The sequence below is a fragment of the Mesoplodon densirostris genome, chromosome 17 (genome assembly GCF_025265405.1).
Source record: "Mesoplodon densirostris isolate mMesDen1 chromosome 17, mMesDen1 primary haplotype, whole genome shotgun sequence".
Taxonomy (NCBI): Eukaryota; Metazoa; Chordata; class Mammalia; order Artiodactyla; family Ziphiidae; genus Mesoplodon; species Mesoplodon densirostris.
The window spans coordinates 16,600,333-16,621,541 of NC_082677.1; the positions used below are offsets into that span (position 1 = coordinate 16,600,333).

General features: G+C 42.4%; 1 protein-coding gene and 1 non-coding gene across 2 annotated transcripts in view; both read right to left on the reverse strand.

Annotated features, from left to right (window-relative positions):
- Nucleotides 1–800: 800 nt before the first annotated feature.
- Nucleotides 801–21,209, reverse strand: part of FAM124A (family with sequence similarity 124 member A) — a 109,070-nt gene continuing 88,661 nt past the window's right edge. Inside the window, exon 4 of the mRNA XM_060080198.1 lies at nucleotides 801–1,610. Within this exon, the coding sequence (XP_059936181.1) occupies nucleotides 801–1,610 (810 nt within the window). The remainder of the gene's footprint in view (nucleotides 1,611–21,209) is intronic.
- Nucleotides 8,032–8,104, reverse strand: TRNAR-UCG (transfer RNA arginine (anticodon UCG)). The gene has a single exon. It is a non-coding gene; the product is annotated as a tRNA-Arg (tRNA).

A 21,209-nucleotide genomic window follows, 5' to 3' on the forward strand; every position in this document is an offset into this window, starting at 1 on the left:
GGCTCCTGTCATTTACATAGATCTGTGTATATATAGCCCTTGGATTGTGGTTTTAAAAATTGAAGCAACTTGAGAATACCTACCCACTATGTCTAATAACCTACTATTCTGTAACTCCAAGAACGATTCTTCCTCATTGATCCAGACAAATCTAGGTAGTGGAGTCTTCTGTAGACCCCCAGCTGTTACAGTGAATGTGTTTGAAAGATGTGTGCAAATCTAGTTTTTGGAACTCAGAATCGTATTATAAATGCACTACAATGACTCCTTTCACTGTAACAGTACCTGGAAATTCTCAGGGCCACTGCTCCCTGGTAAGGTAAACAGATATGGAGAATCCAGTAAGGTGGAATTATGTGCACTAATCTCTCATACAAGTCACTTGGTATCTTTCTCACATTCAACGTTTTTTGGCTTTAATTGTTTTTCCTTCCCAGCATGAAAAATTGTGAAATCAACTCCAGCTGACTAGGTTTTCTTTCCATTTCAAATAATTATATGAAGCATTTAAATAAGTGCACCAAACCATATCTCAAATGGAACTGAGTATTCAAAACATATATTTTATGCCTTAAGTTTGTTGAGAATTTATTTGCATAAAAATCCCAGCTTTTTTCCACTGAGCCCACCACCTCGCAGGTAAGAACGGGTGGTGTGTCAAACGTGCTAATAACGACCCCGTGAGACAGATAATTAGATTCCGGAGGGACCTGGGGAAGCAGGGCCGAGAACACGGGTGGCGTGCAGACCCCAGAGGGGCACCTGAGCCTGTGGGTCTGAAAGACAAGAGTGGGGTGTGTTCAGATGTAGAATTCCTCCTCCACGTCGTTGTCCACGCCTCCGGCCAGCACCGAGGGTGGCAGGACGCCTCTGCCAGTCTGCTGGGCATCGGGAGCATCGTAAGGGAGTTCTGGGGGTGACTCTGGGAGCCAGGAGGTGTCGGAAGCTGGGGAAGTGGTGACAGCTGTGGCCGAGGAGCTGGAAGGCCCTTTGGTGAAAAGAGGGAGGGCAGCCCAGGAGGCCTCTGTGGTCACGCTGCCCCCAGCGGGCAGGGGCCCTTCTCTGGAAGCCCTGCGCTCTGACCAGAGGCTGCTGCGTCTTTCGGAGGGGAGCAGTGTTTCCACGGGGCTGCAGAACCTGCTGGGTGCAGAATACGCAGAGACCACGGACAGGTCAGAGGAGGAGAGCCGCAGCCCCGTGTCCACGTCCGTCTCCTGGGCCCCCTCTAAGTCATCGATGGAGAGGAGGTGGCTGTGCCCCCGCTCCGACGCCCTCTGCCCCGGGCCGTCTGTGTTTGCAAACCACGGTGGTTCAGCTGAGGAGGCCGGGGAGGGGTCTCCCGTGGGCAAACAAAACAAGGACTTGCTTCTCTGGAAAGACCAGGGGAGGCTGGGAGGGCTGCCGGCTGGTGTGGCAAAGTCCTGCGGCTGCCGGGTAGGCAGGCCTGTCTGGCCGAGCCCCAGGTCTGAAGTGTCCATCGGGGGCTGCGGGCCGCTGCCAGGGGTCCGGCTCTGTTCAGCGGCACTCGGAGAAGGCGTGGACCCAGCTTTCTGCTCTGAGGCGTGGTGAGCTCTGCTGGGTTTAGGGCACTTCCTGTGTACCCTCTGTGCCTGCAGGGGGAAGAGGGCATATCACATCAGTGCTGGACGGGCGGTCACCGGGGACGGGGATTCCGCTGTTTACAGAACGTGAGAGACATTTCCTGATGACAGCAAACTTCCGGCAATGTCTCGGCAATAAAGCATTACCAGAAATTCCATTCTCCAAATTCTAAAGCAAAGGCAGAGGTAGCGGAGCTTGGGGGAATACAGATCAGACTTCTCAGTCTGAGCAGACATCTCCGAACCCAGGGGGAGATGCCGTCCCTTGTCACGACAGGGAACGGTACGTCTTCCAGTGCACACGCAAGGAGGCTCAACAGATTAGCCACAAGCATGAGGCCTGGCTGAGCAGGAGAGGGGAGACAAGAATTACCATTCAATGCAAAAAGGTTGCTTGAAGGGTTTATCTCCCTCCAACCACAGCCCCACTGTTTGTAAATACGACTGACGTCAGCATGGAAGGATCAGGACTTCACTCCAGTGCACGCACGTGTGAACATCAGGACACAGCCTGGGGTGGCCTATGATTCAGGGCAGCACATCTTCAAAGAGTGCAGGGCTATCAGGAAGTTGGCATTGATTTACTTGCTCTAAGGAAGTCCACAATACTCCTCTATTTTGCCTTTCAGAAACTATGGGAAAGGGGGCTGCTGACTACTGACTAACCCCAGGGACGCCCCACAGGGCTCGGACAAGCAGTCTCACCCTTTAACACTCCGCCCTGTCCTCCTAGTCTCCCCGACCTTCCCTGCAGCTCTGCAGGAAGCTGTTTCTGCTGCACAGAACTGGGGCTTCACTCCCGATGATCATGCCCCCCCGGGGCTGCTGCTCTCAGGTTCTCCCCCTGGTCTGGCTCACCGGGCCTGCAGGCCAAAGTCTGGATTACTTCCCAGATAATGGATCTGGGGACAGTGGGTCTGGCTCTGCTCTGTATAGGATTACCTGATTTATGAATCCCTGCAATAAGAGGGCTGAGTGCAGTTTACGATGAGGGGTATTTCCTGGCACCCAGCAGGCTACGAGACGTTGGCTCTTCCCTGAACAGGCAAGTCCCCCACCTCCCTGTTAGACAGGAGCCTGGTTTTCTCACAGCCACCTGGGAAATTGTATTCAATGCAATGCACACTTATTTGTACGTATTACAGGTAAAGGAGGAGAAACTACAATGAGAAGGACTGTCCTCAACCACGTGAAACTTATATCTCATTGACAGGATCGGAGACAAAAAGAACTCAGACAAGGGCGCGTGATGACAGGCACGATACTAGAGTGAAGAGGGAGAGGCTGTGCCTGCCCGCGGGAGCGCGGGAGTCTTCAGTTGGAGGTGGCCATGGAGACGGGCGGCTGTTGTCCTAGTGGGTGGCACGCGTGGAGAGGAGGCTGTGCTGGAGAGGGAGGCCAAGACAAACGGGCTGACTGTTGGCAGGTAAGCAAGGGAGTTGCAGGGGGCGGGGAGCAAGCAGCTCGGCTTGATTACAGACCAGGCGCCTGGAAAGCAGTGCTGTAGGTCAGCTCGAGGATGGAGTCTAGTATTTGTCAAGAAGACCCTGACCATGTGGGTAAGAAATCCACATACTTATCCTTCTGCTGGGGCCATGTTCACTCTTGATTATGTTTTTTTCTATAGGACCATTCCTTTCACTGATTTCTTAGATCTTTTTTGCCTAATTCCAGATATCTCTTAATCCTATAAACAGATGACTGACTCGTTGTTTTTCAATCAACATTAACTGACAGTCTTTTAAGCTCCTCAACTGGTGTGTTTAAGCTTTGCCTGGGTTATAAAGGTGTGCTGAGGACTGGTCTCTGTCATCAGCAGCCTCGTACCACAGAAATATTATTGTCTCCTATGTACTCTGATGTGAAAAAGGTCTGGAGGACCAGGCACAGATAATTTTGAATAAGACACGATCTTAGCCTCCCACAATTAACAATACAACGGTCAAGTGTAATAAAGCGAGCCACAATGATGAAATGAGCGGCGATATAATGGGGGCGTTTAGGGCACCAAGGGGGGAGGGGTTGATTTTACAGAGGGGGTGAGGCAGCAAGGGGAGAGGGTAGAAAAAGCTTGCCTTGAAGTCACGACTGGACAAAATCTTGGAAGTGGAAGAGGGGTTTGCCAACTGGAGGGCAGTGGGCGTGGCATGGAAAGGCACACAGGCCCAGAGACAGCCTGAGCAGAGGCTGGGGGCGTGAACCAAAACAAGAGGCGGGCCCTGAGAAGTGAGAGGAGCCTCGCCAGGGGCGTGCTGTTGTGTGCGCAAGCTCCCTCTCCCTCTATGTATTCTTTTCCAGATTCTTTTCCATTTTGGTTATGACAAGATACTGAATATAGTTCACTATGCTACACAGTAAATCCTTGTGGTTCATCTATTTTATAGATGGTAGTGTGTATCTGCTAATCCCAAACTCCTAATTTATCCATCCCTCTTGCCTTTCCTCTTTGGTAACCATAAGGTGTTTTCTATGACAGTGAGTCTGTTTCTGTTTTGCAGGTAAGTTCATTTGTATCATATTTTAGATTCCACTCATAAGGGATAGCATATGATATTTGTCTTTCTCTGTCTGACTTAGTATGATAATCTCTAGGTTCATCAATGTTGCTGCAGATGGCATTATTTCATTCTTTTTTTATGGCTGAGTAATATTTCCATTGTATATATGTACCACATCTTCTTTATCCATTCATCTATTGATGGACACTTAGGTTGCTTCCATGTCTTGGCTATTGTAAATAATGCTGCCGTGAACGTTGGGGTGGATTTATCTTTTTGAATGACGGTTTTCTCCAGATATATGCCCAGGAGTGCTGGATCGTATGGTAGCTCTATTTTTAGTTTTTTAAGGAACCTCCGTACTGTTTTCCATAGTGGCTGTGCCAATTTACATTCCTGCCCATGGTATAGGAGGGTTCCCCTTTCTCCACACCCTCTCTAGCATTTATTATTTGTCGACTTTTTGATGATGGTTATTCTGACTGGTATGAGGGGATACCTCAGTGTAGTTTTGATTTGCATTTCTCTAATAGTTAGCGATGCTGAACATCTTTTCATGTGCCTGTTGGTCATCTGTATGTCTTCCTTGGAGAAATGTCTCTTTAGGTCTTCTGCCCATTTTTTTGATTGGGTTGTTCGTTCTTTTGTTATTGAGTTGTATGAGCTGTTTGTATATTTTGGAGATTAATCCCTTGTCAGTTGCATCATTTGCAAATATTTTCTCCCAGCCTGTGGGTTGTCTTTTCGTTTTGTTTATGATTTCCTTTGCTGTGCAAAAGCTTATAAGTTTGATTAGGTCTCATTTGTTTACTTTTGCTTTTATTTCTGTTGCCTTTGGAGACTGACCTAAGAAAACATTGGTACGATTTATGTCAGAGAACATTTTGCCTATGTTCTCTTCTAGGTGTTTTATGGTGTCATGTGTTACATGTGTTATATTTAAGTCTTTAAGCCATTTTGGGTTTATTTTTTTGTATGGTGTGAGGGAGTTTACATGCAGCTGTCTAGCTTTCTCAACACCACTTGCTTTTTTCCATTGTATATTCTTGCCTCCTTTGTCCAAGCCTAATTGATGGTAGGTGTGTGGGTTTATTTCTGGGGTCTCTATTCTGTTCCATTGATCTATATGTCTGTTTTTGTGCCAATACCATGCTGTTTTGATTACTGTAGCTTTGTAGTATTGTCTGAAGTCCAGGAGGGTTACTGATCTGCTTCTTAATCCTCAGTCTCTAATTCTGTGTGTGGGGTGTGTGTTTGTCCCCGTGACCTGCTGTCTTCCTGCCCAACAGGCTCTGTACAGCATAATGAAATTCTCAAGCTGTTCTGCTAAGGGTGGTTTAAGGAGCTGAAGGTCAAGAGCAGCAATTACGGAGATTTCTGATGGTCTAAATTGTAGATTCTTAAAGAATATGATGCAAAATGTTTTTAGTACAGGTTATAAGATATGGTTCTCGTAAAGATCACACTCCACAAGGCCATTCTACGTGCATTTTATGTGCATGGGGACCTCACTGAATATGGCAAGGAAGGTGCTGAGTCAAACTCGTTCCTCCTGGGGTATGACCCACTCCCCAGGGCTTGCTGCTCTGTGCTCCAGCATCCCCTGGACTCCCAACCCAGCCATTCTGACTCTGTGCTGTACTGCTCTGGTTAGTGATCCATCTTCTCTGCAAGGCTCTGTGCTTCACAAGGGAGATCTTGCTCAGCACATACCCTGACCAGTACCCGATACACAGCAGGAACTTAAGCATGAATGAAGAGTCACAGCTTTGGGATGGGGTAAGGAGTGGCCTCAGAAGGCCCATGTGTACCTGGGAGGTGTGACAGCTGAGTGGCTGTTGAAGAGACAAACCAGTTTTCTCAATCATTTGAGTTCGGCTAAATAAGAGAGAAAATAAGTCATGAGGCTCTTTAGAGAAGGAAGTCCTCAGGTACAGAGGGTGCTTCCAGTGGGGGGACAGTGTTTATTAATTAAGATGTCTATCTTATTTTTCCCAAGGGCTGAGTCCCCTGGGTGCCCCAATAAGTATGTACCACCCTGTAACTTGAGTGTCCAGAGTCTTATTTGAGGGGCATGCTCTGGGTGAGCATGCTTGCACTCTGAATCTGCCTGAAAGAGGAAGCCTCTGTGAATACTGCTCCATGAGAAGCAAAAGGCCAAGGTTCCCACTTGAGGAACTGTTTGGAGACATCTGAAGCTTTCCACTCTCAGAGACAGAGTGGTGTTAAATTAGACTTAAAATCAGGAACAGCTAGCAGAGGACGAACCTTTGGTGGTTTCACAGAGATTTTCATCACTGTGCTCTTATTTTTTTTTTACTGCATCGTGAAGGCAGGAGTCCAGATAAATCCTAATATCTGCTTTGAAGAGAGGTGGTACCCAGTGTTTTTCACTGGATGGGTGCCCACGTGCACCGTAGAGGTGCCTGCTGGGCAGGTGGGATTCCAGTTGGCACAGCATTGGCCGGTGATGATGCAGGATCCTGGGGTGGGGAGTTGGAGGAGGGTGGCTGCGAGGCTTCACAGCCCCTGCTCTCGGGGTCTGCCCAGGGCTGCTGTGCCGGTGGGATGTGACTGCAGCAGATCTGGTGGTTTTCTCCAGCTCTGCCTGGAGGCAGAGAAGTCAGCTTCTAAAAGCAGGGTCTTGTCTGTCTAATGACAACTCACATATGCAAAGGATGGCCCTTCTTTTGGTGTCCTTCCCATGGCGATGGCTCTATTCCTGACCTTTCCTGTCTGCCTGTCTGACTTGACCAGGAACACTAGAATCTGAGAATGAACCATCAAAGATGTTTCGAGAAGCTCTTCCCCAGTGGACTTTTTCAGAGTGAAACAACACTCTGAAAAAGCCTCCTTCCCCGCCCCAGCTTTTGGCTCTCAGGGCTGCCCTCTGGAGCTTCTCCAAGCGACAGCAGCAGTGTACCTTGAGGATGGCTTCCTTTGCTTCTCTTTGAAGCAGTGCAGGCTAGCTGGCTCACTGGAATCCAGTAGTTCCCTCTTTGCTGTTTATGGAACTTTTTCTAAGGAACACAGTAGCATTACATCAATGACTCTGCCTAAAGGCAACCAGCCAGGGAGATCTGGTTGTGTCCCTGAAATCACCAAAAAGCTGAAATGCAGTAAGTGACCCATGAGCTTCACATGGAACTTCGAGCCTGGGCAGTTTGCAATGGAAGGAGTAAAGAGGCCTTTTTCAAGGATCAGGGTGTCTCAACAGACATATGGATAGAATCCCTAGGAAGGGTGATTCTGTCCCTGACCCAGTAAGCCTGTGCAGTGTCTCATGGGTCGATCATGGTCAGGGCATTTTCTCTCACCCTCACACCTCTTTCCAAGAAAGGTCATTTCCTCCTGTTCTGTCCTGGGTAGAAACACAACCAGTGTGGCACTGTCTGTTATGCAATAAGCCAGCAAAAGGCCTTTTAACCCAGGGACTAATAAGAATTAGGTGCAGTCTCAAGGAAATTGGGCAACGGGTTCACATGAGAAACCAGATTTTTGTTCTAAATAAAAGCATCATATTTTGCTTCTCCTTTCACTGGGTAGGTTTCATATACCCACTAAGAGGACTACCCCCAGAAAAAGCCTATGTTGTCTTCAAAAAATTTTTTTAATTTAATTAAAAATTTTATTGAAATATAATTGACATAACATATATTAGTCTCAGGTGTACAACATATTGATTCGTTATTTGTATATATTGTGAAATGATCACAATAAGTCTAGTTAATCCATTACCACACATAGTTATGTTTTTTTCTTGCAATGATAACTTTAAATCTACTCTCCCATCAACTTTCAATATACAAAACAGTATTGTTAACTATAGTCACCAAGCTGTACATTAAATCGCCAGATTTATTAATTCTATAATTGGAAGTTTGTACCTTTTGGCTTTTTTTTGCTGCACTGTGCAGCATGTGGGATCTTAGTTCCCTGACCAGGGATCGAACCCTGGCCCGCTGCAATCGAAGTGCAGAGTCTTAACCACTGGACCGCCAGGGAAGTCCTGGAAGTTTGTACCTTTTGATCACCCACCCACAACAACCCAATCTCTTCTCTGAATCTATGAGTTAGGTTTTTTGTTGTTGTGTTAATTTCACATATAAGTGTAATCATACGGTATCTGTCTTTCTCTGGCTTATTTTGCATAATGCCCTCAGGGTACATCCATGATGTCACAAATGACAGGATTCCATTCTTTTTTTATAGCTGAATAATATTCTACTCTGTGTGTGTGTGTGTGTGTGTTTGTGTATACACACACACCACATCTTCTCCATTCATCCATAGATGGACCCTTAGATTGCTTCCATGTCTAGACTATTGTAAATAATGCTACAATCAACATGGAGAGTGCAAATATCTTTTCAAGTTAGTGTTTTCATTTCCTTCAGATAAACACATAGAATTAAAACTGCTGGATCATATGGTAGTTCTATTTTTATTTTTTGAGGAACATCCACACTGCTTTCCATAGTGGCCACACCAATTTACATTCCTACCAATGGTGCACAAGGGTTCTCTTTTCTCCACATTCTCACCAAGACTTAATATTTCTTATCTGTTTGATAAAAGCCATTTAACAGTTATAAGGTCGTATCTAAACCACTTTGTGGTTTAGATTCTCATTTCCCTGATTATTAGTGATGTTGAATATCATTTCTTACCTGTTGGCCATCTGTATGTATTCTGTGCAACCATGTCTATTCAGACTTTCAGCCCACTTTTTAATCAAGTTGTTTGCTTTTTTACTATTGAGTTTTATGAATTCTTTATATATTTTTTAGATATTAACCCCTTATCAGATATATGATTTGCAAATATTTTCTTCCATTTGGTAGGTGGCCTTTTCATTTTGTTGATGGTTTCCTTTGCTGTACAAAGGATTTTTAGTTTGATGTAGTCCCACTTGTTTATTTTTTGCTTCTTTTGCCTTTGGTCTTAGTGATGATAATTTTGATTTGACACCAAAAACAATCTCAAGGAGCGTACCACCTATGTTTTCTTCTAGGAGTTTTATGGTTTCAAGTCTTATGTTCAAGTCTTTCATCCATTTTGAGTTGATTTTTGTATATGGTGTAAGCTTTCTGGTAGCATCTTTAGGATTCTCTATGTATAGTATCATGTCATCTGCAAACAGTGACAGCTTTACTTCTTCTTTTCCGACTTGGATTCTTTTTGTTTCTTTTTATTCTCTGATTGCTGTGGCTAAAACTTCCAAAACTATGTTGAATAATAGTGGTGAGAGTGGGCAACCTTGTCTTGTTCCTGATCTTAGTGGAAATGGTTTCAGTTTTTCACCATTGAGGACGATGCTGGCTGTGGGTTTGTCATATATGGCCTTTATTATGTTGAGGTAAGGTCCCTCTATGCCTACTTTCTGGAGGGTTTTTATCATAAATGGGTGTTGAATTTTGTCGAAAGCTTTTTCTGCATCTATTGAGATGATCATATGGCTTTTATCCTTCAGTTTGTTAATATGGTGTATCACATTGATTGATTTGCGTTTTTGAAGAATCCTTGCATTCCTGGGATAAACCCCACTTGATCATGGTGTATGATCCTTTTAATTTGCTGTTGGATTCTGCTTGCTAGTATTTTGTTGAGGATTTTTGCATCTATATTCATCAGTGATATTGGCCTGTAGTTTTCTTTCTTTGTGACATCTTTGTCTGGTTTTGGTATCAGGGTGATGGTGGCCTCATAGAATGACCTTGGGAGTATTCCTTCCCCTGCAATTTTTTGGAAGAGTTTCAGAAGGGTGGTTGTTAACTCTTCTCTAAATGTTTGATAGAATTCGTCTATGAAGTCATCTGGTCCTGGACTTTTGTTTGTTGGAAGACTTTTATCACAGTTTCAATTTCAGTACTTGTGATTGGTCTGTTCATATTTTCTATTTCTTCCTGGTTCAGTCTTGGAAGGTTGTACCCTTCTAGGAATTTGTCCATTTTATTGGCATATAGTTGCTTGTAGTAATCTCTTATGATCCTTTATATTTCTGTGGTGTCCATTGTAACTTCTTTTTCATTTCAAATTTTATTGATTTGAGTCCTCTCCCTTTTTTTCCTGATGGGTATGGCTAAAGGTTTATCAATATTGTTCATCTTCTCAAAGAAGCAGCTTTTAGTTTTATTGATCTTTGCTATTGTTTTCTTTATCTCTAATTCATTGATTTCTGCTCTGATCTTTATGATTTCTTTCCTTCTACTAATTTTGGGATTTGTTTGTTCTTCTTTCTCTAGTTGCTTTAGGTTTTTAAGGTTAGGTTGTTAGAGATTTTTCTTATTTCTTGAGGTAAGACTGTTTTGCTATAAACTCCCCTCTTACAACTGCTTTTGCTGCGTCCCATAGGTTTTGGATCATTGTGTTTTCGTTATCACTTGTCTCTAGGTATTTTCTGATTTCCTCTTTGATTTCTTCAGTGATCCACTGGTTATTTAGTAACATATTGTTTAGCCTCCATGTGTTTGTGTTTTTTGCAGTGTTTTCCCCGTAATTGATTTCTAATCTCATAGCATTGTGGTCGGAAAGGATGCTTGACATGATTTCAATTTTCTTAAATTTACTGAAGCTTGATTTCTGATCCAAGATGTGATCTATCCCGGGGAATGTTCTGTGTACACTTGAGAAGAAAGTGTATTCTGCTGCTTTGGGATGGACTGTCGTATAAATATCAATTAAGTCTATCTGGTCTAATGTGTCATTTAAGGCTTATGTTTCCTTATTAAATTTCTGTCTGGATGATCTGTCCATTGGTACAAGTGGGGTATTAAAGTCCCCCACTATTATTGTATTACTGTCAATTTCTCCTTTTATGGCTGTTAGCATTTCCCTTATATATTGAGGTGCTCCTATGTTCAGTGCATATATATTTACAATTGTTATATCTTCTTCTTGGATTGATCCCTTGAACATTATGTAGTATCCTTCCTTATCTCTTGTAACAGTCTTTAAAGTCTATTTTGTCTGATATGAGTATTACTACTCCAGCTTTCTTTTGATTTCCATTTGCATGGAATATCTTTCTTCATCCCCTTACTTTGTCTGTATGTGTCCTTAGGTCTGAAGTGGGTCTCTTGTAGACAGCATATATACAGGTTTTGTTTTTGTATCCATTCAGCCAGTCTGTATCTTTTGGTTGGAGCACTTAATCCATTTACATTTAAGGTAATTATAAATATGTATTTTCCTATTGCCATTTGGTTAACTGTTTTGGGTTTGTTTTTTTAAACATGTTTATTGGAGTATAATTGCTTTACAGTGGTGTGTTAGTTTCTGCTTTATAACAAAATGAATCAGTTATACATATACATATATCCCCATATCTCTTCCCTTTTGCATCTCCCTCCCTCCCACGCTCCCTGTCCCACCCCTCGAGGTGGTAACAAAGCACCAAGCTGATCTCCCTGTGCTATGCAGCTGCTTCCCACTAGCTACCTATTTTACATTTGGTAGTGTTTCTATGTCCGTGCCACTCTCTCACTTTGTCCCAGCTTACCCTTCCCCCTCCCGTGTCCTCAAGTCCATTCTCTAGGAGGTCTGCATCTTTATTCCCGTCTTGCCCCTAAGTTCTTCATGACCTATTTTTTTCTTTTTTTAGATTCCATATATATGTGTTAGCATACAGTATTTGTTTTTTTCTTTCTGACTTACTTCACTCTGTATGAGACTCTAAATCCATCCCCCTCACTACAAATAACTCAATTTTGTTTCTTTTTATGGCTGAGTAATATTCCATTGTATATGTGTGCCACACCTTCTTTATCCATTCATCTGTTGATGGACACTTAGGTTGCTTCCATGTCCTGGCTATTGTAAATAGTGCTGCAATGAACATTGTGGTACATGACTCTTTTTGAGTTATGGTTTTCTCAGGGTATATGCCCAGTTGTGGTACTGCTGGGTCACATGCTAGTTCTATTTTTAGTTTTTTAAGGAACCTCCATGCTGTTCTCCATAGTGGCTGTATCAATCTACATTCCCACCAACAGTGCAAGAGGGTTTCCTTTTCTCCACACCCTCTCCTGCATTTACTGTTGGTAGATTTTTTCATGATGGCCATTCTGGCTGGTGTGAGATGATATCTCATTGTAGTTTTGATTTCCATTTCTCTAATGATTAATGATGTTGAGCATTCTTTCATGTGTTTGTTGGTAATCTGTATATCTTCTTTGGAGAAATGTCTATTTAGGTCTTCTGCCCATTTTTGGATTGGGTTGTTTGTTTTTTTGATATTGAGCTGCATGAGCTGCTTGTAAATTTTGGAGATTAATCCTTTGTCAGTTGCTTCATTTGCAAATATTTTCTCCCACTCTGAGGGCTGTCTTTTGGTCTTGTTTATGGTTTCCTTTGCTGTGCAAAAGCTTTGAAGTTTCATTAGGTCCCATTTGCTTATTTTTGTTTTTATTTCCATTTCTCTAGGAGGTGGGTCAAAAACGATCTTGCTGTGATTTATGTCATGGAGTGTTCTGCCTATGTTTTCCTCTAAGAGTTTGATAGTGTCTGGCCTTACACTTAGGTCTTTAATCCATTTTGAGTTTATTTTTGTGTATGGTGTTAGGGAGTGTTCTAATTTCATTCTTTTACATGTAGCTGTCCAGTTTTCCCAGCACCACTTACTGAAGAGGCTGCATTCCTATACACTAATGATGTAGAATCTGAAAATGAAATTAAGAAAACACTCCCATTTACCATTGCAACAAAAAGAATAAAATATCTAGGAATAAACCTACCTAAGGAGACAAAAGACCTGTATGCAGAAAATTATAAGACACTGATGAAAGAAATTAAAGATGATACAAATAGATGGAGAGATATACCATGTTCTTGGATTGGAAGAATCAACATTGTGAAAATCACTATACTACCCAAAGCAATCCACAGATTCAGTGCATTCCCTATCAAACTACCACTGGCATTTTTCACAGAACTACAACAAAAAATTTCACAATTTATATGGAAACACAAAAGACCCAGAATAGCCAAAGCAATCTTGAGAAAGAAAAACGGAGCTAGAGGAATCAGGCTCCCTGACTTCAGACTATACTACAAAGGTACAGTAATCAAGACAGTATGGTACTGGCACAAAAACAGAAATATAGATCATTGGGTTTGTTTTTGTAGGTCATTTTTCTTCCCTTCCTCTTTTGTTCTCTTCTCTTGTGTTTCCTGCCTAGAAAAGTTCCTTTAGCATTTGTTGTAAAGCTGGTTTGGTGGTGCTGAATTATCTTAGCTTTTGCTTGTCTGTAAAGTTTTGATTTCTTTGCTGAATCTGAATGAGAGCCTTGCTGGGTAGAGTAGTCTTGGTTGCAGGTTTTTCCCTTTCATCACTTAAAATATATCATGCCACTCCCTTCTGGCCTGCAGAATTTCTGCTGAAAAATCAGCTGATAACCTTATGGGGATTCCCTTGTATTTGTTGCTTTTCCCTTGCTGCTTTTAATATTTTTCTTTGTGTTTAATTTTTGTTAGTTTGATTAATATGTGTTTTGGCATTTTCCTCCTTGGGTTTATCTTATATGGGACTCTGCACTTTCTAGACTTGGGTGACTATTTCCTTTCCCATGTTAGGGAAGTTTTCAACTATAATCTCTTCAAATATTTTCTCAGACGCTTTTTTTTTTCTCTTCTTCTTCTGGGACCCCTATAATTCAAATGTTGGTGCATTTAATGTTGTCCCAGAAGTCTGAGAGACTGTCCTCTTTTCATTCTTCATTCTGTTCCGTGGCAGAGATTTCCACCATTCTGTCTTCTAGGTCACTTATCCATTCTTCTGCGTCAGTTATTCTGCTGTTGATTCCTTCTAGTATATTTTTCATTTCAGTTATTGTATTGTTCATCTCTGTTTGTTTGTTCTTCAGTTCTTCTAGGTCTTTGTTAAACGTTTCTTGTTTCTTCTTGATCTGCACCTCAATTCTTTTTCTGAAATCTTGGATCATCTTTACTATCATTACTCTGAATTCTTTTTCAGGTAGATTGCCTTCTCTTCATTTAGTTGTTCTTGTAGGTTTTTATCTTGCTCCTTTGCCTGCAACGTATTTCTTTGTCTTTTCATTTTGTCAGACTGTGTTTGTGGTTATCTTTCCACAGGCTGCAGGATTGTAATTCCTTGTTTCTGGTGTCTGACCCCTGGTGGGTGAGGCTGGTTCAGAGGCTTTGCCATTATCCCCTTGACAGGGGGTTTGATTGGTGTTGTGGTGACCAGAGCCTGCACTGGATATTGAGCGGGGCCCCCCCCTTTGCTCTGTGGTTGTCACTGCCCTGTCAGGGGCAGGGTCTGCTCCCTAGTTGTTGGAGTAGGGGCCCCCAGATCTGTTTCTTAGCTGTGTTTCTGATCTGCAGTGTGAGGCAGGTGGGACTGGAGCACTCCCACTGGGAGACAAGCCACTGAGTACTCCTGCTCTGGAGCTGTTCACCTGTGAATGTGCTCTGTTGTGCCCCCTTTTGCCCATTGTGCGGACTCACAAAGTACACTGTTGTTGCCACTGCTCTCAGTCTGCCCTTAACTGTGGGGATGCTGGCAACTGGCCCTGGTGACTCAGGTGTTTTCAGCAGATCACTGGCACAGATACACTGAGGTCAGGTCCCAGGACTGCAGTAGTCATGCACCTAGACCCACTGTGGGAGCTATAGGGGCAGCTCAGTCTCTGGCCTGGACCAACTCCCACATGTATGTGCCCACAAAGCCCACAGCTGCTGCAGCCAGACCCATCCCAGCTGCAGGAGAGCTTGCTGTCCTTTCAGATGTTTCACAGGCACGGAATTTAGGAAGCTGCCAGCAGAGATGTAACTCCGTGGTTCACGCAGCCTTGAAGAGTGATTTCAGCTCTTCTTCCTTAGTCACACGGCCCCTGGGGCTCAGGTGTGGTTTCATCCCCACCTGTGCATATGTTCTTCCCACTGGAGTCTGCTCCAGAGGTTGCCGGAGCACATGAGCCTATCAGGCAGGAAGGAGCCGAGGCAGTGATTGGGGCGAGCAGGCTGCCTAGGTGGGAGGGTGCTAGGGTAGGGACTAGAACATGCAAGCCCATCAGGTGGCAAGCAGGGTGAGCGGGTCACCCAGGCGTGCAGGGGTGGTGCAGGGGAGGCGATGGCAGGGGCGTGTGAGCTGGCTCTGGTGGAGCCCTCCCTAGTGCCCATGGAGGCAGGGGCTGGTGTGTGAGGAGAGAGGGTGTGATGGTGGCCCTGCCCTTTGCATGTCACTCAACCATGGTGCTTCTCTGTTGTGGTGGTCCGGGCTTCCTCCACGAGCATTCCCAGTTGCGGAGCTCCTCACTCCTGTCCCCACAGGCTGTCTCCTTACAGCCAACAACGGTCTCCCCCCGGGTCTGCTCTCCAAACCCCACATTCCACCACCCAGCCCCCATGTGTACCGGCAGACACCTGTCTCAGGCTGGGGCATGCAGGACTGTGGCATGGACCATCTGTGTAGGTCTCACTCTGTCCTGCCTGTCACAGACCAGTTGCTGGGCTCTCCTCCAAGCCCCTGAGGCTCCCTTCTGTCCCAGCTGATCTCCCAGGTGGTGAGGGGGCTTCCCCAGATGCGGGAACCTCTCCTTCAGCTCCCTGCCAGGGGTGCAGGTTGCATCCTGTTTCCTCTCCTCTTCCTTTTACCTTATTTCTTTTGTCCTACCTGGTTATATGGGGATCTTTCTTGTCCTTTTAGGTGTCTGAGGTCCTCTGCTAGTGTTCAGCAAGTGCTCTGTGAGAATTGTTCCATTTGTAGGTGTATTCTTGATGTGTTTGTAGGGAGAGATGAACTCCACGTCCTCCTACTCCCTCTCCATCTTGGAAAGCTCCCCCCAACTCTTTTTTTTTTCTTTTTTCTTTTGTCCTGCCTGGTTATGTGGAGGTTTTCTTAGACTTTTGGAAGTCTGAGGTCTTCTGCCAGCGTTCAGTAGATGTTCTGTGTGAATCATTCCACTTGTAGGTGTTTTCTAATGTATTTGTGGGAGGAGGTAAGCTCCACATCCTACTCATCTGCCATCTGGGTTCCTCCCTCCAAAGTCTTAAGTTTTCAATGTATGTATCATTGATCTTCTTGGATAAATTTATTCCTATGTATTTTAGTCTTTTGATGCAATTGTAAATGGTGTTTTTTAAAATTTCTTTTTCTGATAGTTTGCTATTAGTGTATAGAAACAAAACAGATTTTTAATATATTGATTTTTATATCCTTCAACTTCACTGAATTTATTAGTTCAAATAGTTTTCTAGCACAGACTTTTGGATTTTCTCTATATAATAGCATTTCATCTGCACATAGTGACAGTTTTACTCCTTTTTTGAAAAAAACACAACATGATTATATTTTAATATAAAACCAAAATATAAAACACCATAGTAAATTGATGGCAATAAAATATGGCGTTTCATTTGCACTGCATGACAAATGGTTAACATCCTTAGTCATAAATGAGTTCTTAACAATACTTCCGTCTTTCTGACTTGGATGGCTTTTATAACTTTTTCTTGCCTAACTGCCCTGGCTAGAACTTGCAATACTACATAGAATAAAAGTGGTGAGAGTTGGAATCCTTGTCTTGTTTCTCATCATAAAGGTAAAGCTTTCAGCTTTTCACCACTGAGTACGATGTTAGCTGTCGGCCTGTCATATGTGGCTTTTATCATGTTGAGGTATGTTCCGTGTATATCCAATATGTTGAAAGTTTTTTTCATAAATGAGTGTTGAATTTTGTCAAATGCTTTTTCTGCATCTATTGAGATAAGATTATGATTTTTATCTTTCATTTTGATAATGTGGTGTATCACACCAATTGATTTGCAGATGTCAAACCATCCTTGCATCCATGGAATAAATCCCACTTGAACATGGTGTACAATCCTTTTATGTATTGTTGAATTAATTTGTTAATATTTTGTTAAGGATTTTTGCATCTATGTTCATCAGGGATATTGACCTGTAGTTTTCTTATGGCATCCTTGTCTGGATTTGGTTTCAGGGTAATGCTGACCTTGCAAAATGAGTTTGGAAGTGTTCCCTCCTCTTCTGTTTTTTTTGATAGAGTTTGGGAAGGATTGGCATTAATTTTTTCTTTAAATGTTTGGTAGAATTCACTAGTGAAGCCATCTGACCCTGGAGTTTTGTTGGGAGACTATTGATTACTAATTCAGTCTCCTTACTAGTAATCATTCTGTTCAGATTTTCTATTTGTTCAGTGATTCTGTCTTTGTAGGTTGTATGTTCCTAGGAATTTATCCATTTCTTCTAGGCTGTTCAATTTGTTGACACCTAATTGTTCATAGTTGTCCTTTATGATCCTTTGTATTTATGTGTTATCCATTTTAATATTTCCTCTTTCATTTCTGACTTGAGTCCTCTCCTTTTCTTGATGAGTCTAGCTAAAGGTCTGTCAATTTTGTTGTCTTCTCAAAGAACTGGCTCTTAGTTTTGTTGATCTTTTCTATTTTTTGTCTCTATTTCATTTATTTCCACTGTGATCTGTTATCTCCATCCTTCCACTAAATTTGAGCTTCTTTGTTCTTTTTCTAGTTACTTGAGGTATAGAGATAGGTTGAGATCTTTTTTGTTTCTTGATGTAGGCATTTATCACTATGAACTCCCCTCTATAGCAAGAACTTCTCTTGTTATATCCCATAAGTTTGGTATGTTGCATTTCCATTTTTATTTGTCTCAAAGTATTTGTTTTTTAATTTCTTCTTTGACCCATTGGTTGTTCAGTAGCATGTTGTTTAGTCTTCATATACTTGTGAATTGTCCAGTTTTCTTCTGGTAATTAACTTCAGGTTTCTAACATTGTGGTTGGAAAAGACAGTTGATGTATTTTTAGTCATCTTAAACTTATTAAGACTTATTTTGTGGCCTAACATATGATCTATCCTGGAGAATATTCATGTGTGCTTGAGAAGAATATATATTCTGTTGCTTTTGGATGGAATGTTCTGTATATATCTGTTAAGTTCTCTGGTCTGACATGTCATTAAAGCTAATGTTTCCTTATTGATTTTCTGTCTGAATGATCAATCCATTGGTGAACGTGGAGTATTAAAGTCCTCTATTAATACTGTATGGTTGGGCCTCCCTGGTGGCGCAGTGGTTGAGAGTCCGCCTGCCGATGCAGGGGATACGGGTTCGTGCCCCGGTCTGGGAGGGTCCCATATGCCGCGGAGCGGCTGGGCCCGTGAGCCATGGCCGCTGGGCCTGCGCGTCCGGAGCCTGTGCTCCGCAACGGGAGAGGCCACAACAGTGAGAGGCCCGCATACCGCAAAAAAAAAAAAAATACTGTATGGTTGTCTATTTCTTTATGTTTGTTAGTATTTGCTTTATATATTTAGGTGCTCCTATGTTGGTTGGGTGCATAGCTATTTTCAAATGTTATATCCTTTTATCATTACAAAATGACCTTGTCTCTAATTAGTCTTTTTCTTAAAGTCTATTTTGTCTGATATAAGTATACCTACCCCAGCTTTCTTTTGTCTTTTATTTGCATGGAATATCTTTTGCCATCCCTTCACTTTCAAACTATGTGTGTTCCTACATCTGAAGTATCTTGTAGGCAGCATATAGATGTATCTTGTTTTTTTAATCTACTTAGCCACTTTATGTCTTTTGATTGGAGCATTCAGTTCATGTACATTTAAAGTGATTATTAATAGGTATGTACTTATTGCCATTCTGTTCATTGTTTTCTGGCTGTTTTGTAATTCCTCCTTCTTTTCTTGCTCTCTTCCTTTGTAATTTGATAATTTCCTGCATTAGTATGCTTAGATTACCTTCTCTTTATATTTTGTGTATGTACTATGGGTTTTTGCTTTGGGGTACCATGAGGCTTACAAAAAATAACTTATATTTATAACAGTCTACTTTAAATTGGTAACAACTTAAGTTTGAAAGCTCTACATTTTCACATTTTGATGTCACAGTTTACACATTTTTATCTTGTGTATCCATCAGCAAATTATTGTAGTTACATTTATTTTTACCACTTTTGTCTTTTAACTGTTATGCTAGCTTTATAAGTGATTAACCCATCACCTTTACAACATTAAATTATACTGAATTTTACTATAAATTTACCTTTACCAGTAAGATTTATACTTTCATGTTTTTCTGTTACTAATTAGCATCCTTTTGTTTCAGCTTTAAAAAGTACCTTTAATATTTCTTGTAAGGCCAGTCCTGTGATGTTGAACTCCTTTAGCTTTTGATCATCTGGAAGACCCTTTATCTCTCCTGTATTTCTCCCCCCTCCCCAGTTTTATTGAGATATAATTGACATACATTATGATATACGTTTAAGGTGTATAGCAAAATGATTTGACTTAACAAACATCAACTCAATTCTGAAGGACAGCTTTGTCGTTAGCATACTCTTGGTTTGCAGTTTTTTCTTTCAGCACTTTAAAAATATCATGCTACTTCCTTCTGGCCTGCAAAGTTTCTCCTGAAAAAATCTGCTGATAGTCTTATGAGGGTTCCCTTGTATGTAAATTGTTTTTCTCTTGCTGATTTTGATTCTCTCCTTGTATTTAAATTTGATACTTTAACTACATGTAATATGTCTTAGTGTGGGTCTCTTTGGGTTTATCTTATTTGGAATTCTTGGATCTGGATGTCTGTTTCTTTCCCCAGGATAGGAATATTTTCAGCTATTATCTAAAATGAGTTTTCTGCCCATTTCTCTCTCTCTCCTCTTTCTGGGACCCTTATAATGCAAATGTTGGTCTGCCTGATGGTGTCCCTTAAGTCCCTTAATCTATATTCACTCTTTTTCATTTTTTTTTCTCTAATTTGATGAATTTTACTAACCATTTCTTTTGCTTCCTCTAGTCTGTTGTTAAACCCCTCTAGTATATTTTTCACATCAGTTATTATATTCTTCAGCTCTGTGACTTCCATTGGTACTTTCTTATATTTTCTATCTTTTGTTGAAGTTCTCACTTTGTTCATCAAATGTTCTCCTGAACTCGTGAGCATCTTTAGGACCATTATTTTGAACTCTTCATCAGGTAAATTACTTATCTGTATTTCACTAAGGTTTTTTCCTGAGATTTTATCTTGTTCTTCCATTTGGAATATATTCTTCTGTTTCTTTGACTTTCCGTGTTGGTATGTATGCACTAGAGAAATCAGCCACCTCTCCTAGTCTGAAGTAGTGGCCTCATGTAATAGATAAAATTATTGTTCAACCCTGCCCTAGTTGGTTCTCTCTCAAACCTTTGTGTTTGTTTAAGCAGGCTACTTTATTCTTAGTGGCTCCAAGAAGGGAGGGTGTTCCTAGATCTGTCAGTGTCCCAGAGAGGAGAATCTGTCTTCTCCCTCTGTGCTGAGCCTTGGGGTGAGAGCCAGTTAAGAACTGTTTCTTTGTTTGCTACTGTGCCCATTGAACCTGTGAACACAACAAGCCTCACTGGCTGCAAGAGCCAGTCTGACAAAGGATGTGTCCTCAGGGTGGCAGCCACAAAAGGTGGGTCACCAGATATTTACACAAGCTCCTTTCTCAGAGACACTGGCGACTTGGGGCTGGAAGATGGAAAGCATGAAGATGATACTTGCCAGCTTCCCTGGTCTCTGGAGAGAATTGTAGTCACCCTGTGTGTGTGTGTTAGTTAGAAAGAAGCCTGGCCCACAGGCCACAGCTATGAAGATAAGAGGCTTCTTGTATAGAAGGATTGGGACTTTCAAGTCTGTTGCTTCTCTGCTGTACCCTGGGGTTATGTTAGGTGGTTATGAAGTCTTCTCTATTTGTTACAATCCTGTGGTACCTGTGAGTGTAAGCCCTGCTGTCCACCAGAGCCAGGTGATCAAGGGGTGTCCCCTGGGTGGCAGCTGCAAAAAGCAGGACATGAGAGGAGTACACAAGCTCCTTTCTGGGAGATACCAGCAGCTTGGAGCAAGGGAGACTGTAAAGATGGCACCTGCTCGCCTCTGTTTTGGAGAGAGTTTCAGTAAGTCCCTGGAAATGTATTAAATTAGATGCCTCCCCTCAGGCTCAAGCTTTAAGATAAGCAAGTTGGCCTCTTGAACAGAAAGACTGGGTACGTTTTAGTTGGCTGCCTCTGCTCTGGGCCCTGGGGTGAGTGATTCTACCTAAGCCCTTCAAAAACTTTCCCAGATCACTATCAA